The sequence below is a fragment of the Microtus oregoni genome, unplaced genomic scaffold, assembly GCF_018167655.1.
Source record: "Microtus oregoni isolate MIOR12 unplaced genomic scaffold, Mior012 000084F_ref0000050, whole genome shotgun sequence".
Classification (NCBI taxonomy): Eukaryota; Metazoa; Chordata; class Mammalia; order Rodentia; family Cricetidae; genus Microtus; species Microtus oregoni.
This window is the reverse complement of record NW_024544550.1, coordinates 5,177,590-5,195,428: the sequence shown is the minus strand read 5'-3', so window position 1 is coordinate 5,195,428 and position 17,839 is coordinate 5,177,590. Positions and strand designations below refer to the sequence as shown.

Here is a 17,839-nt window from a genome sequence, read left to right as displayed (position 1 = left end):
GGTGATGTGACATGGCAGGGCACTTACTACAAGTCTACACTTGTGCCGCCCTACCTCCCAGCTCATCCATACATTAAAGAACTGGGGTTCAATACTAGTTCCGCGGTAAACTTGCCTTTTGACCACAAGTTAATGATTTCTTGTTACTCAGGTTCCTCTTCCTCATGAGGAAAGTAGAAAGGGTGATGATTGTGTTCATAAATTCTTCTGAGCCCTGTTTACTAGGGACCAGGGATACATAGACAAATAAGACATTATCTACGTCCTTAAAGCTTTCTCAGTCAGGTGAGGCCCTGGAAATAAGACATTTTCCCTTAAGTTACAAAGCATGGGGCAGGCCATGTGTAGAGTTGGAGGAGAGCTGAGCATGGTTTATAGGACAAGTATAGCAGCCTCTTCAGACCAACAGTCACTTTGGGTGGAGAGAACCGAACATGCACTGTCATCGAGTCATTAAAGAGCAGGGTTTGTACGTCAAGTGTTCTACACCCATAGGAGATGAAATACGTGGTCGTGGCTGGGGTCTAGGGTCCTAAGCTGCCACACTGCTGATCCTGAATGGTGTGAAGGCTAAAGAGAGAGGGTGCCTACGTGATCGTGTCGCCCACTGTAAGAAGCTTGCACGGGACATCCCAAGCATTAGGATAAGACCAGCATACTGGAGGCTTAATGAAGGGTTGGGTTCTTATAGTGGAAACAGAAAGGATTGGCCTGCACAAGGCCAGAGGCTGGGCTGACCACAGTGGAAACAGTACTCTGGGCTCCTCAGGAACAGGTGGTGAGGAGGGCAAGATGCCAACCACCCTTACTCCAGCTCCCACCCTCTCATTGAGGTGGCATGGTGGTTACCTGGTTGGGCTCAGGGGCCCTGACTGACTTCAGACAGCATATTTCAATGCAATTAAACAGGCAGCCTTGTTTCCTAATAAATAAATAAATAAATAAATAAATGGCCAAACACACCGAGAGAAGTACCCAGTAGTTAACCAAAGAGCATCAAGATCTGAAATTATGTATATACTGAGTTTCATTTATACACTTTAAATTTTTATTTTATTTTTTTTAATTTATTTATTTATTAAAGATTTCTGTCTCTTCCCCGCCACCGCCTCCCATTTCCCTCCCCCTCCCCCAATTAAGTCCCCCCCCATCCCGAAAAACAATCAGGGTTCCCTGTCCTGTGGGAAGTCCAAGGGACCCCTACCTCCATCCAGGTCTAGTAAGTTGAGCATCCAAACTGCCTAGGCTCCCACAAAGCCAGTGCGTGCAGTAGGATCAGAAACCCATTGCCGTTGTTCTTGAGTTCTCAGTAGTCCTCATTGTCCGCTATGTTCAGCGAGTCCGGTTTTATCCCAGGCTTTTCCAGACCCAGGCCAGCTGGTCTTGGTGAGTTCCCAGTAGAATATCCCCATTGTCTCAGTGTGTGGGTGCACCCCTCACGGTCCTGAGTTCCTTGCTCGTGCTCTCTCTCCTTCTGCTCCTGATTTGGACCTTGAAATTTCAGTCCTGTGCTCCAATGTGGGTCTCTGTCTCTGTCTCCTTTCATCGCTTGCTGAAGGTTAATATTCAGGAGGATGCCTATATGTTTTTCTTTGGGTTCTCCTTATTTAGCTTCTGTGGGATCACTAATTATAGGCTCAATGTCCTTGGTTTATGGCTAGAAACCAAATATGAGTGAGTACATCCCATGTTCCTCATTTTGGGTCTGGCTTACCTCACTCAGGATAGTGTTTTCTATTTCCATCCATTTGCATGCAAAATTCAAGAAGTCCTTGTTTTTTATTGCTGAGTAGTACTCTAATATGTATATATTCCATACTTTCTTCATCCATTCTTCCATTGAAGGGCATGCTCAACTTCCTTAGCGATCAGGGAAATGCAAATCAAGACAACTTTAAGATACCATCTTACACTTTAAATTTTGAGGCAGGATCTCACTGTGTAATCCAGACCAGCCCTGAATTTGTTCTTCCCCATCGGGTTGGAGTGTTGAGATTACAGTTGTGTGCATATACCACAGTGTCTGAACTGGTATAAATCTCAGCTCTGTGATCTAATTCCATTTTGAATTTGAGTAAGTTGGTATTTGCCTAGGAGTCGTATTTTTGGATGGCCTAGTGCCATAGGTACAGGTCTGGAGCTTAAGAAGCGTTTCTGATTTTGAGGCAGTAGGCCTATGGTGCTATTGTTATTAATAGATTGTGAAGTTAAGACTCAAGAGGGAAATTGATTTGCCAGGATCACATAGCCAGTAAATGGCATAACTAAGGCACTACTCCAGATCTTAAGCTTCCTAGTTTAATGCTACTTTGACCTTACTAACTCGCATGACATTCAGGCATTTTGTTGCTCAGATTCTGCTCTGTCAGGGCTATTGTGAGGGAAATTTGTGTAAAACAAATGCAGAAAATAATAAGCAATCAATGAATTAAAAATACCTTGTATAGTATGTGGTTCATTGTAAGTGCTAACTAAACATTACCTCCCTTCCGGTGTCACATTGTTCCTGTTGGGGGACAATAGAGGGAAATAAACAATGGCAGATCAGGTAATTTGTCTGTGGCCACCAACAGCTTTGGCAGATTTGTTTATCCACAGAACTATTATGAACCACACTATCCCACATGTGTCCCATATCAAAATGCTGCTTTGATTAATAAACAAATTAGTTTATTTCCCCACTCTTTTCTTACCTCTAGAGAGATCGTTTTTATGGTGTTTGTTATCCTGAAGGCATTCACTACCACATCCATTAGGAAGCTTGTATGCTCAACTTTTCTCACACATTCTATAGATGATCTCAGATAGCTACTTACACGGCTGCAGTGTCCCTTCTCAGAAGCTTCATGAAAATTTTATTGTGTATACTTAATGCTGTTCGGGCAGTCCATTTCTCCTGCAGTGCCCTTAGGTGATGTGTCCTGGGCTTCCTATTGGATCTGCCACGCTTGGGAAGGCCTCTGTGAGCGTTTTCCCCCAGTCGTGGCCACTTATGTTTAGAATGGTAAGACACCATCTACCATGTTATTGTAAGATTTGAAGGTGGCGGTTCTCAGTGAGTCAACACATTGCTCCTGGTGACTTGCTCGACACCATCCAAGTGACCCTGAAGACACGAAAGGAGACAGAAGACACTTCTGTGCATTTTGAATACGTGCCTGTTAATGTTTCTTTCATATCAGGGACCTGTGGACTTAACATTGAAATACTGCGTGAGAAGAAAGACAGAGTCCATTGACAAGAGATTCTGTTTCGATATAGAAACTAATGAAAGGTAAGTTGGGATACTGGGAATTTATGGGGTCACTGTGTACCATCCATGAGTTTAGCTGGGTCTTGTATTTTTCTCTCTGATTTCTTGTTGCTGAACAGGAGCAATTTATATATAGGCCAATGCTAGTCCTGCCCCTTAGTCTGCCCTTCACAAGGGGTCCCTGTTAGACTAGGTTTGGGGCTGGATTTTTGTTTGTTTGTTTTGCTTTTGTTTTTGATTTCTGTATATCCCTCAGTCATATTTACCTCACTGGCTCTGGGCAGAAAATATCCCCCCTAGAATTTAACTTGCTGTCACATATATAAAAATTTGTTTTTTTCTCAATGCCACAAAACTGACAGAATAGTCATGCTTGTTCTTTTGAAGATGCTCTTGTATCACTTAGGGAGTGGACTGACACAGTTTGGAAAGGAAGACAGATAGGGCCAAGGGTAGAGGTGATCTTGGGGAGTTTTTTCATACCTACTGTAAAACAGTGCATGTTTCTCCTACTTTGAAAACATGTATGTGAGCTAGAATAGTTTATTGACCCCAAACATTAGAACCACTGCTACCAAATTTGGGGCATGATTGTATTGTTTCTCTCCAATGCCTTCTTTTTCTCTTCCCTAAAAGCAAACAGTTTAGTGAAGGATAATTGCACCTCATACTTTTATTTTTCTGAAATTGAAAATGGATTTTTTCATACAATACATATGGCTATGATCCCCACTCTCCCAGCTCGTCCCAGCTCGTTTCCATCTCCCCGCCGTCCAAGTCTACACCCTTCCTTGCTCACGCATTAGAAAACAATCAGGAATAAAAAATAAGATAAAATTAAAACAAACAAAGTTGAATAGCACAAAACAAACAAATAAACAGAAAAACAAAGAGCTGAAGGAAAAGACTCAGTAACTCACAGACTGGCAAACACAGAAATCCTCTAAAAACACAAAATTGGAAACCCTAATATGAAAGCAAAAGATACCTATCCTTTAAAGTGAAAGCATTTAACATTGTGATGATAGGCATGCTTTCTGGTTAAGAAGTTGGTTCAAAATTCATCGAATAAGCTATTATTATTATCATCATCATCCATCATCAACTTTTTTTGTATACCAGGCACTGAGTAATGGAGAAGAATTTCGTAAAATGATCAGAGGGCTAGAAAGGACCTTAATAAATTATAATATCATAGAAAAATCACTAGGGACTGATATCAACAAGATCAGTTAGACTGAGAGATTAGGACATTTTCCTATCCAGAAATAAGTAGCTATTAGCCTGTTGCCCTATTTCAAAATTGGGATATTTTAGGATCCTCATGATTTTGGTTTGTGGGTTTTTATGATGTCTTTGTTAATAAATAGATGATCTCAGTCAAAAGGACTGTGATAGTGAGTATTGCTACCAGTAATGAAATGATTGGCACCCATTTGCCTGATAACATCAAGCCCTATAGGATAAAAAAAAAAAAAAAACAAAACCCTGTGGGCTCTGACTTTCCTGCGTGAACCTGTAGTATCTCTGGTTTTTCAACATCAAGATTTAATCACTTTTAAGTGATTGAATTTTCCATGTCTGATTCCATGTTGATTCCCTTTTTGCCTTAAATTTGCCAGCTGCGTGTAGCTAATTTCCCTAACTCAAAGCAATCACAAACAGTTTGGCCCTGGGCGAGAGACTGTGGCACTTGTTTATATATTTCTTGCACAATGTACTAAGCTTGTCTTATTGTAGGTTGTAAATTTGTTGTTAATTCTTAGCTATGTTGTTTTTATTCTTCCCCAGAATTCTGAGGACTATTTAGAGTAGAGGCCAGTACCTAAAGTTATGATGCATCCGGGACTTTAGTTACCATATTATTTTCCCTTTAAAACCTTGTCTTACTGAATCCCCTCACACCATTTTATGCATGAGGACACTTTGCTGCCCGAGGGACCAGCCTTTAGTAGTGCAGGGCTCAAAGGGAATCTGCAGTCATCACACTAGACTGTTTTTTCTGAGGGGGCAAGGGAAAACGACCCTCACACTCTCTCTTGATGGTTTCCTTCTTTATTCTTCCTCTCTAGTCTCTATTATTTTCCTGGTGATTTCCTTCTCTTATTCTTGATGTTTTCCTTCTAATTCTGCCTTTATTCTCTCCCTTACAGCTTATAAACCCCAGCAAAATCTTTCAGGCAATATTAAAATCACAACATGGTTATATTCTATTTTTCAAGTGAATGATTACAATGAATACAAGTAAAAAACAGCATGTTTTTCCCATATTCCTTGCATGATTAAATATTTTACATGTTACAGGTGAAAAATTATCCCAAGAACCCACATACATTCACACCCAAGCAGCTTCTTATGCATTAACGGTGTGAAAGCAAGCAAGACATTCTTTTATTGGCAAGCTGTGTTTTGTATTTACAAAGAAAGAACCAATTACTTTATTACTTATCTTGAGAGGTAATCTTATAAGGAACCACAAATCTAAACTTTTATTCATGAAAATTCAGCTGTACTTTAAATCTTTAGAGTTTACACCCCCTCATCAATTGTTTTTTATATCTGGAGACTGAGGGCAAAAATAGGTACAAGGAATTAATCATGGTCATCAGCCAATCCTAGCAAGACAGACACATCACCTAATAATTCTTGGGCTGCTTTGTTCTGGTTCCCTGACCTTAAAGATTTCCTTATTTAGCTATGTGCCTTGTCTTCTTGGGTTTTTCATCTCAAAGCTCTTTGACAGAATGTATTATTCTAACTTTAAGTTAAGTTGTTTTCAAAACTTTGTTTCAGCTATGATGCACTCCAAAACCCGTGAACACATCTCCCAACGTTAAGATTAAAAGAATTTGCTGGGCGGTGGTGGCATATGCCTTTAATCCCAGCACTCGGGAAGCAGGGGCAGACAGATCTCTGTGAGTTTGAGACCAGCCTGGTCTACAAGAGTTAGTTCCAGGACAGGCTCCAAAGCTACAGAGAAACCCTGTCTCGAAAAACCAAGACAAAAAAAAAAAAAAATTGAACTCAATATAAACTCATGTGTTCTAGCTGTACGACACCTCATTTTAATTTTTATTGTCAAAACTCTATTTAAACTAACATTATTATCAGTTAGACAGTACATCTTAGGAAGAAATAATCTTCAGGACAGTTTAAAAAATGCCCAACGGGATGGTTTCTATGAGATTAACACTACATTATAGGCAGTGAGGATCTCTTCACACAGTCATTCACACCATGCCCGATATCAGAGAGAGATGGCAACTGCAAGCATGTGAAGGCACAGCAGAAACCAAAGACATTCTGGGCTTTGTGGTCTTGGGGCCTTGCGTCTCTGAGATTTACCCATCAGGGTTTTGTTTCCTGGCGGGCTGATGCCCTGAAGTCAGTTGCCACCTGTTGTTCCTCTGACATGGCCACCGGCAGGACACCAAGACTCAAATATATTAACTGACTCTGTAGCAAGGCAACACCCTGGTCTGTGGTCTCCACAGCCATTTCCTTTGTATTCCTATGCTGTTATCAATTAAAATAATCAATTTCATAATGAAGAGATGCGGACACACTTCTCTGCAAGAGGGACTGTCAGGTCTGTTGCAGCTACTTGCCCTCCTGCCTACCCGATCTCAGAAAGAGCCAGGCTTCCCAGCAGGTATCACACACATTAACTCACGCTCTCTGGAGTGCCAAGCAAAGGTCTCTTAATCCCTTTTTTTTCTAGTTCTGAAAGATCTGATTTCATTACAAAAATTAATGTTTGTTTCAATATTTGAAATGGTGGGTTCATATCACACAAAAGTTTGGAGGGTCTTAACAATAGTTTCAGCAAATGATGTTGCTTGCCAAGTGTCTCCTGCCTGTCTGATCCTGTTCTCGGCCTTTTAAATGTAACTTTCTTTAGTCTTCATCATATAGAGTAGATGCGGCTATTACCTCAAGTTCGCAAAGGAAGAGAAAGAAGCAAAGAAAAGTTAACCATCTTGAGTAACACGACTGCTAAATGGTAGGACCAGGGCCCAAGTCCAGCTGTTTGAGTTTCTAAGGAAGGCCACCTCCTTCCCCCTTGCCCTCTATTGCATGTGTGCCGTGTTGGCCTGCTTGCTCCAGATGGGCAAGTGGACCTTCCAGGAGGGCAAACGGTTTGTCAGAGGTCATAATGGATCCTACATGAGGGAGACTGGGCTAGAACTTAGTCCTTTTTCCAGTCTCTTGTCTTGTCTTTAATACTAGTCTTTGAATTTGGCTATTTGTTGCGCTGAAGAATCTCCGGATGCTTCCCTTAGTGACATATGTTGATACTTCCAGCCTTTCTCTGCAGTCCAAAGCGCGTGGCTAGCGTAGCTGGGTTTGCCCAGTGGCTCCAGGGCATTTCCTTCTCAGACTGGTTACTTTCACGCCTGTTGTTCGTGTGCTTGCTCCCCTTCCATTTGGCTTTGCATTTGGCTGATAGCTATCTTCATAGAGAGCCCTAGGCTTCCCAGTTCGGCAATATATATGTCTCAAAGGATGAGGTTCTTAGAGACAGGTAAATTTGAAACAGTCTCATTTCTAGAGCCAAGCGCTGGCTTTTGGTTATTTTTAAGTTCAAGATTATTTGGCTCGCTGGGTGAGGGGTATTTTGAATGAAACAGCCCAGTATGACAGGAATCTCCTGATGTCGGCACTGGGAAGTACTTCCGCAAGGGTATCTTCCAGCACCCTTAGAGACGGAGAAGTGGCAGCGCAGAAAGGCCTAGGGATTGAGCCAGCATCGCTGAGAGTTCTCATTATTTCTCTTACATTCAGTACCTCGGGGTGAGGCTGAATGATACAGAAAGTGAGAGGCAAACTTCATAATGCTGTGGCTAGCTAGAGACTGACCGAGACTTCATGCCTGCAGGAATATGGTCAACCCATCTGTTCTGAAAGTCGAAATATATTATAATAGGTACATCAATCTTTAATGGGTCCGGATGAAAATAGTGTCTTCAGTTCATTGCTTTAATACCCGAGAATGGGTTATACATAAGCATCAGAAGTTTCTTTCTTAGAGTTCTAAGGTTGGAAGGCCAGGGTCACGGGGCTATCAGGTTTGGAGTCTGGGAGTCTTTGCTTCTTCATCCTCCAGAAAGAACACATTTCTTGTTCTCACATGGAAGAAGGGCTAGAAGGGAATGGACCTACCTCTTCAAACCTTTCTATAAAGGTGGTTTGTCACTTCTGGAAGACTCAATTTATTATTGTTGTCTCATTTAATACAGGAACTTTTGGAGGGTGTGTGTGGGTATGTATTTATATTTCTAGACCATAGTAGATGGCCAACAAGTAAGTAGAATTAAAAAAAGTTTGAAGCAACTTTCCACAGACAAGAAGCCTTATAGTACTGATGTTAAGAATCTGGTTTGTGCAGTACATTGCATGCATATATTAAAATGTTCTAATAAAATCCATCATTTTGTGTGATGAATATCCACCAATTCAAATTATATAAAAAATGATGAAAGAAGCACAGGATACAATTCTCTCAGGTGAATTTTCTGACTTAAACTTGTCTTTTTTCCACTCCAGACCAGGAACCATTACTCTGCAGGCACCTTCAGAAGCCAATAGAAGACTATGGATGGAAGCCATGGATGGGAAAGAACCTGTAAGTTACCTCAGACCCTCCATCCTCCCCACCCCTTATATAAAAGGGTTACCTCAGCAGCATTAGTCAGTTTATGAGTGCCCTCTAGTGGTTGCTGTGGGGAAATGGTCGTAGCTTATTTAGATTATAAATCGTAGAGCTAGAAGGAATTGTCACTTCCTGAACTCTTGTTTAATTCAACTTGAATTCTAGAGTTGAGGGACTTCCCTAGGACTTGTCTGTTGTATGTAGTATGGATTCTGTAGTTATGTCCACAAGTTCTTAAACATGAAAAGCACTCCCTCTTCACATTGTAGAATTGCTTTGTCCATCTAGAAGGGTGGGAAGGAATTGTCATGGATGTGAGTAAGCATCCATTTAGCATTCTTGGAAATGACATTTCTAAACTCTCCTGCACCACACACTTAGCTTGTTCTCTTTCAGAATTCACTGTTAGGCAGGTAGAGAGAACAAGTCCTCAGAAGAGTCAGAAGTGGTTCTAGATCTAGAACAACAAAAGCAGAACTCGTTGGAAAGCACTGTCTCTTCAACATCTTTCTAGTAGTTTCTTTTAGTGGCATGTGACATAACATGGCTGTTGGTGTTCGAACTACAGATGCCTGGTCCTGCTTTTCCTGTTACTTGGCGATGACTTTAGCAAGTTATTTTTTACTCTCTGCCCCTCAGTTTTCTTCTTGATGAAATCTTTTAAAATGATTTTTTATTCTACTTATCCCCCCGAATTACTGTGACCACTCCAGTGGAAACGGTCCTCCAAAGAGTAACGGAGTTCTGTCTTAGTTTTGGGTCTTCCTCCCTGGTTGGAAGAACAACTGTAGGACCATTGCAGTGTTTGGGTACAGCCTTAGCTCCTTGTTCTTGTCAGGTGAAAAGCTGAAAAGCTAGTCTGCTGGGGGAAACATATTCTTTCTTTGTGTCCTCTGTTCCCTATGGAGGAAAGAGGCACAATCAGGGAGTGAGATGGCTTAGTGGCTCAAGGCGCCTGCCGTCAAGCCTGGTCCTCTCGAGTTCAATTACCTAGTTCCTGCATGGGGGAAGGAGAGAACTGACTCCCGTAAGTTGTCCTCTGACCACCACATGTGCCACGACATGCACACCCCTTTCCCAACACAAATAAAAACTATAAGTGGAAAAACTAAGAGTGGAGTAGTCATCTCTGAGATTGTTGCTGTAGTAGCTAGTAGAATGAGGTTCCCTTCTTGGAAACCTGACATTTGGCCCTTCCTCGCCTGTGGTGTTTCTCTAGAGGATGCTAGGAGCAAGGCATTTGTCTGTCCACTCATACTCCGGCTTCCTTAGGCTCTGGAAGCTCAGAAGAAATCAGTGGCTTGTTGTGGAGAATGATGCTAAAGTCTAGATCCTCCAAGTTCCAGCCTCACCAGCTTGATTGCCGCTGACTTCCCGAAGCTCTTGTTTGTAAAAAGTCGCAGCAAAGGCGCGCAATGCAGAATTGCCTCTTACTGAAATATTCATGAGGACAGCAACACATACAGCTCTTTTCCTTTCCAAGAGGAGAGCCTGGATTGAATTCCCTCAGCCTCACCCCACCAGTGTTACTGCTTCCTTAAACACCAAGTCCACTGATCATATGCACCGTGCATATGCCTTTGCTTCAGCTGTCCGTGAGGATCAGGGCTTGAAGTGTCAGGGCCCACAGACGTGAGTCCATTCCACCTTGAGTAGAGGTCAGAGGGTTCAAGCTTGTTTTGCTCTTTCAAAGTTGTTGACAGCAAGTGGCTACAAAACAAAGCCCCTGACCTCGAGTGGTTAATTCGTGTTTTGAGTACAGAGGTGGATCAGCGCCATCTTGACCAAAGGGCAGAGATGCTCGGTTTATTCCTTTTAAGTCTCTTGCCTCCTCCCTTCCCTTTTGGAGTGGGGTATAAAAAGACATGTGGAAAATAAAAGGGTGGTTCACTATTCACTGAATGTCCTTCCTGATGCTATGCTGTGTTTTGTCTCTTATTTCTCTCTTAGCTCTGTCACTTTTTACTTAATAATTCCAATCCTCACGCTCCTACCCGGGAACGTGCGAATCCATTCGAGGCTGGTCCTTGACACTGAAGGAGCATCTGTTCCCGCCATGATCATTGTACTGATGGGAAACATGACATTTAGAGGACGGAAAGGGCATGTCCAGTCTCCTAATGATACATGGGCATAACCAGGAAAACAGGAAGCCAAGATCTCCATCCTGGTCTTGTACATAGTTATTGGTTATGTACTTTGAGATGACTCCGAGGCCGTCTCCTTCAGAAGAACCCTTGCCTTTCCAAAGAGAAGAATCCACTAGCTATTGTCCCAGCAATGCCCATTTTCTGAGTGTCCTTGAGAAGACCACTCCCTTTTTTTAATGTGTTGCTCCAGCACAGAAGTGCCCTAAGCTTTACCTGGATAACTGTCTGGCGAGTCAGCTGCAGCTTCAGCTCTGTGAACCGCATGAACACCTAGTACAGTTTGAGGGACTGTGTTTTCTTGGGATCTGGGCAACGATAACTCGGTTTAAGCAAAGCCTTTCCTTTCTTGTTACAGCTCTAGAGTCTCTAAGGATTTTGACAGTGTTTCGAGGGAATGGAATTTAATCCTGTTTGCCCTACTTCTCTGTTGTGAGTCACAGTAACTGAGCCTTTTTGGTTTCTCTTCTTTCGTAGATCTATCACAGCCCTATAACAAAACAGGAAGAAAGTAAGTAGTTCCACTTTATATATACTCCTCACATTATAAGCGCGAAACTGACCCAGTGACAAGGCAGTGCTTGTATTGGTGACATGTACCATTCAGACAAATCTGTGCAAAATGAAACCTAGCTCTGGTTTGAAACTGTATATTGACTGAACTAGGGAAGTCAGTCCGTTGAAATTTATGGTGTGAATGGTACAGAGGATACGGAGAATATATTATCGCCTCCTGGTTCTAGACAGAGGATCAAAAGTGTGTGCATTTCCCCAGCATTTGATCTTGCTCATGTTAGGGTAAATGTGATATAAAGGGCTAAACAGAAACACTTTGTGTTTTAAAAGTCTAACCCTACCCTGAGCATGGTGTCCTTCAGTCTCAGGGTACGTGGACATGAGCACCTGCCCCGCCAGTACTCTCGCCCCAGTGCCTTCCTGTGACTCTTGCATGTGGGGTAGGAACTTCTTACTGTGCTGTGAACTAACTCTCCTTTCCTTTCCTCAAAACAGTGGAGCTGAATGAAGTGGGGTTCAAGTTCGTTAGGAATTGTATCAATTTTATTGAGACCAAAGGTAAGATCAAAACCATCATCACCTTGAAGAGGTTGGATTTGGCCACTCTGTTTTTATCCCGAGGAGCTTTCCCTAAAGTGAGATAGTCAGGGCCCATCTCTAGGAAGGCAACTTTTTATCCATCTTGTGTTTACCCATCTAATTGGCTGCTAGGCCCTGGAAGTATGGAACCTAAAAATGAGGCGGACTAAAGTCTCATGCAGTAGCCAACTTTATTCAGAGCATCAGACAATTTTCTGCTAAGAAAAGTCATATTAGTAAAGTATACAATTCCAAGGACACATGGCAAAACCATGTTTCTCCACAGAGGTGTAATGAATAGTCTGAAGTAAACTCACTGCTATCCAGTGTGCATGGAGGAGGCGGGAGGGAACATAAAAGCGTATTCCAAGGATAATTCTGTGTTTTTGAAGAAACTGAGGTCACAAGACTCCTGTTTTCTTAAGCACTCAGAATCCCCCCAGCACAGCTCCACTCTTGGGCTGTTTGGCCACCGCTTGTCTACTGGACACATTTGTTTCAATTTAAGCCTGTTCTAAACCAGCTTCCATCATATCGCTCCTCACCCAAACACATATATGTAATTTGTGGTTTCCACTTTAAGAGAGAAGAACCCGGCAACGATTTAGAATGTGCGCTGGAATAGAACCTCAAGCAGTTTAGTGATAGTTCCATCCCAAGCGATCCAGGGCTCAGCTTCCATCACGATATCATTTTATTATCAATTTTAAAACTGTTAGGGCCAAATCTAAACTCAGGCATGTGTAGAGTCAGCATGCTTCATCCTGAATCGTTGCCTTTGTTTCCTCCTGAGGATATTTAGAATGCAGGCGGCTGAATGTATGGACCATTACGTTTTCTTTGGAACCTTGCTTTAGCCTTTCTCGGTGTCAAAATGGAGTTTTGCTTCACATCTTCCGTTCTCCAACCTTCTCCTCTGTTATATCAGAGCTTGGGAACAGCTGGGGGTTGATATCACCTCCTTAGCTTTTAATCGCTAACTCCGTTCCAACATGGCAGACTGTTCTCATCCTCCTGTTACCACTCCCCGAAACATATACCTTTTCTACTGTAGAGTGTGCACTCTTCCCTTCCGATTAATAGGGAATAGGTCCAATCAAATGAAGTTCTGGATGATTTTTAGATATGACTAGGATGGTAGGGCTGTTCCTCTGTAACAGGAGGGCTGGAGAACTCGAAGAGAGGAGGCCTCTGTGTTGTCTGTGAACTGACACCAGTGTACAAGGGCTTCCTTTCTCTGCCTTGGAGAACATCAAAGCTGGAGCTATACTAACAAAGATGACCTGGTTTTCTTTTCCTAGGGATCAAGACAGAAGGGTTGTACCGCACAGTGGGCAGCAACATCCAGGTTCAGAAGCTGCTCAATGCCTTTTTTGGTAACAATTTTACATACTTCTAATTGGGAATGGTTTATATGGAAACAAATGGGATGGAAAGAGAAAGAAGACATTTCTTAGGAAGGTCGGAGAATGTTAAATTTGAGTTGTAGTCTTGTTTTGCTGCCCAGGCTAATCCCAAACTCCTAGACTCAAGCAATCATCCTGCCTCAACCTCTCAAGTAGTGCCATTCTAACTGGCCTGTAGAATATTACAAAATGTTTTCAGCGGTGAAACAGACAAATATTTTGCACACCTTGGGTCAGAGACCATCATGCATTGAATAAACATCGGTCACCTCTCATCCCATCCACTCCTCAGGCTCTAGGAAATCCAGTTCTACCACCACCTCTTTTCTGGAACTCCTCTGGCCATGATGCTCGCGTGTGCGCTTGCCAAATCCAAGGAGCACTCCAGTCCGTCTTACTTGCTCTCTGCTTGAACACTGTCTTCTTTCTGGGAACTGTCTCCTTACTTGACTCCCATGATACAATACTCTACTTTGTGTTACTTTTTTGTCAGTGACTCTTCCTGGATTCTGTTCCCCCTTCCTCCTACCATTTAAAAATTTAAAGGCATTTCCCAGAGTTCTAACTTGGCATCCCTTTACCTTTTCCTCTACTGAGTGATATTTATCCTGGATATGGGTTAAATTTTTCTTTTAATAGTGTGCGTGTACATGTATGTGTATGTGTGCATGTGCGCGCATGTGTGTGTATGTATGTGTGTGTGTGCGCGCGCATGTGTGTGTACGTGTGTGTGTGTATCTATCTTTATTGAATATTGACTGTTAGGACTTAGTGAGTGTCTTATTTTCATTGAGCAAAAGACCATTGAGGTAGGTTTTGTTGGTTGTGTGTGTGTGTTGGGTTTTGTTGTTGTTCTTTTCTTTTTCTGTGGGTAATTATCAACTCATTTTTTTTGTAAGTTTGTTAGACCAAACATAAAGTATTCTCTACTGGCTTGTTTAGACCTGCTAGTAATTCTTAACTTTTCTTGTGTCTTCATTCTTATTGACTTGAACACCAATTTGGGGCTGGAGAGAGGGTTCAGTGGGTAAAGCAGTTGCCACACTAGCCCAAGGACTTGAATCTGGGCCCCCAGCACTCATGTAAAAGCCAGATAAGGTAGGGACCATCTACAGTTCCCGTGCATCTGCAGCACAATGAGAGGTGGAGACAGGAGAATTCCTGGAAGCCTTGGGGCCTGCTAGCCTGGCCATGACTCAGTGAAGAAGAGACTGTCTCAAAAAGATTGGATGGTGAGGAACAGCACCCTGACCTCCACATGTGAGTCATGGCATGCACAATTCTACACGCAGGCACACACAAGCACGCACACAAACACAAATGTACAAACTACATACATACATATCACACACACGCACACATTTTTAAAAAGAGCACAAATGTCTACTAGCTACGTGAATTCTTAGCATTTTTCAGCATAATGTTCTCTAATATTTTTTTGCCTAGCCTGTGGAGTTTTACCCTGGGTTTATTATTTATACAAGGCTTTGTAGTTAGCAGTTGACTCAAGAGATTTGGGCCACTGCTCTCTCTACATAGAGCCTTCTTCTTTTGTACTTTACTGCATACATTCTTTTTATTTCTTGTAGTGCTGGGGATTGATTTGGGGGCTTCATGCATCCTAGGAGAATCTTCTACCACTAAGGACTATTCTCAGCCCATGCTGAGGAAATTCTAACTAGCTAAGCTTCCCAGAAGTTTTTTTTTCCTTCTTCTGGTCTCTTCACGTGAGCAAGACCTTAGCTTGATCTCTAACTCACTTTGTTATCCATAAAGTCTTTTCAGTTGGCACGCTATGGCAATGGTAGGGCTTTCCTTCTGAGCACATTTTCTCACTCACAGCCCTGTGCTTGCTATTCAGTGACTAAAAACAGTAGCTTCATATAGTTTGTCCTATCTTCTAATAGTTATGGCAAGACAATAAATCTTGTGCCAATGGCCCTACTGTGTCTGGGAGTGAAAATCCCTCTATATGTTTGGTACTAGCACCTATGGGCTGAAATCTCAGCATTTCCATCCAGACATCTCCTAAGTTCTAGAATGCATCTGCTGTCAATTAACCCTCTGCTTCTCAGTCTTACCTTGGTCCTGCCACATGAGGATGTGGGCAGACTGTCAGCGTTGTGTCGGTATGGCACACAGGTAATAACCAAGGCAGTAAACTGTAAAGCTCAAGAAATCAATACTAGAATCTCTGCAGTAGTGCTCTCCGTGTAGATAGATAGTCCACAGGTGCCTACCTATATTTTCCATAACCCAAATGAAACTCACCTTTTTTTTTCACTATAGCCCCGTGCATCTTCCTTTTGTGAGTGACGGTGAGGTAGCTGGTAAGCTTTGATTCTGTGAAGTGTCAGAGAATGAGTTGTGTGGAAAGCTGAAGCTCGGATAAAGTGCGTAGCTTTCAGATTTCCTTTAAATGTGGCCAAGGGGAATGGAGGAGACAGGTAAAATTGAGGTTGTCAATCAGGTGCTCTTGACATGGAATTTTCTCTGTTCATCCTGGAAGACTGTGTGTAATTCACAGGGGCTTTAACGTGGGAGGGAAATTCAGGAAAGAGAGTACCTGAGAGACAGCACATGAATATTCAGCCCCATGCTTTCAGAAGACAAGGAGCTGAAAAAGCAGAGCTGCAAAAGCCAAGGAATAAAGTTTCCTCTCTAGAAGAGCTGCAGTATGTCTACAATCCACTGCTAGCTCCATTTACATATACTGCTTATAGGAGACCCTTTGCACTTAATTTGTTAACTTCATTCCCATAAGCTCTCATTATAACCGTTATCACTTAATTTGCTGACTTCATTCCCATGAGCTCTCATTATAACCATTATCCATGTATTTTTTCCAGTATAATGTCTTAAAACTGTGGTAGCCTCAAATCAGTTTCTTTATGTAATCAGCTAAACTGCCTGAAATTATTGGAATGCACAGCAACCATAATGGTTGCCATTTTTATTAGCCCACCAACACTATGTATGGCTTCATAAAAATGGAAATGTCATTCTCCTACTTTATTCTCCATAGAACTGGAAATGTCTGTGTGGCTGGGCAGAGCCTTGCAATGCACTTTGCTCTAGCACAGTGTATGCACGTATACAAGTCATATGTTTAAAAGAAACATTGAGATAAAAAATTTCAGTAATGCTCAAGGGGGAAAATTTTGCCCCCTACTGCCTACTGCCTTAAGTCTGGAAAAAAAAATCCATGCTGATTATTCTATAACACTTGGTTTCTTGGCAACTGGAACTCCACTGTATGGGATGGTGCTCTGTGACCTCAGTCTGGGATTGATATTGCATCACAGGTCTCTGTCCTGGAGGACTGGACTTCCTTCCACGGCTTTCCCCCTCTGGTCTACGGACTTAAATTTGTGAAACTGTTTACCTTAGAAATTAGAATAGCGGCAGTGCTTTGTGCAGAACAAAGAGTCCAGGGAAAGGAACCTGCTTCTTGAGGGTAAGGCAAATTAGGCGAGGGGCAGGCAGCACTCATTGGAAGTAGGTGAGACATGTTGGCATCGCCAGGGAATAGTGGAATCTAAAACTTTGTTACAAAAGAGTATTAGCAATTGCCAATTACTCATTCAAAAGTATTACTCGTTCATCTTCAGTAACTGTAAATAATTCACTATTTCCTTCATTTGTAGGGATTTCTTCAACCCAGTTCATTTTTTCTTTGATTTTTTTTTTTAATTTTTGAGGCTGTAATTTAATTCCAGCATCTTCCCCTTTCCTCCCTTAAACTCTCCCATTCGGCCCTCCTCACTCTTCTTCAAATTCGTGACTGCTTTTTGCATCAATGGTTATTGCATACATATATGTATTTGTATATACACAGGTATTTCTAAATATAAAGTGCTAAGTTCACATAATGTTACTTGTATGTATGTTTTCAGGGCTGACCATTTGGCACTGGACAACCAATTGGTGTGCTCTTTCCTTAGGAGAACCCCTTCCCCTCTTCCAGCTTTGCTTGGTTGCCTGTAAGTTCTTAGTGCAGGGTTGGAGGGCTCATCGACTTTTCCCCACCTGGTTTGGCATGTTTATTGTTGCCCTCCTTTGTAAGGTCATGTTTGAACAGTCATGTTTGTTTTGTTTTTTCAAGACAGGGTTTCTCTGTGAAACAGCCCTAGCTGTCCTGGAATTAGCCCTTGTAGACCAGGCTGGCCTGGAACTCACAGAGATCCGCCTACCTCTGCCTCCCGAGTGCTGGGATTAAAGGTGTGCGCCACCACCACTCAGCTGCAGTCATGTTCATGAGACTTTACAGGTGTAACTTCTGATA

General features: G+C 42.3%; 1 protein-coding gene across 1 annotated transcript in view; it reads left to right on the top strand.

Moving 5' to 3' along the window:
• The window catches only part of LOC121441921 (oligophrenin-1), a 358,753-nt gene that overhangs the window by 201,159 nt on the left and 139,755 nt on the right, over positions 1 to 17,839 (top strand). Inside the window, exons 11-15 of the mRNA XM_041643322.1 lie at positions 3,183 to 3,274; positions 8,801 to 8,879; positions 11,531 to 11,564; positions 12,065 to 12,127; positions 13,450 to 13,524. Coding sequence (XP_041499256.1) covers positions 3,183 to 3,274; positions 8,801 to 8,879; positions 11,531 to 11,564; positions 12,065 to 12,127; positions 13,450 to 13,524 — 343 coding nt within the window. The remainder of the gene's footprint in view (positions 1 to 3,182; positions 3,275 to 8,800; positions 8,880 to 11,530; positions 11,565 to 12,064; positions 12,128 to 13,449; positions 13,525 to 17,839) is intronic.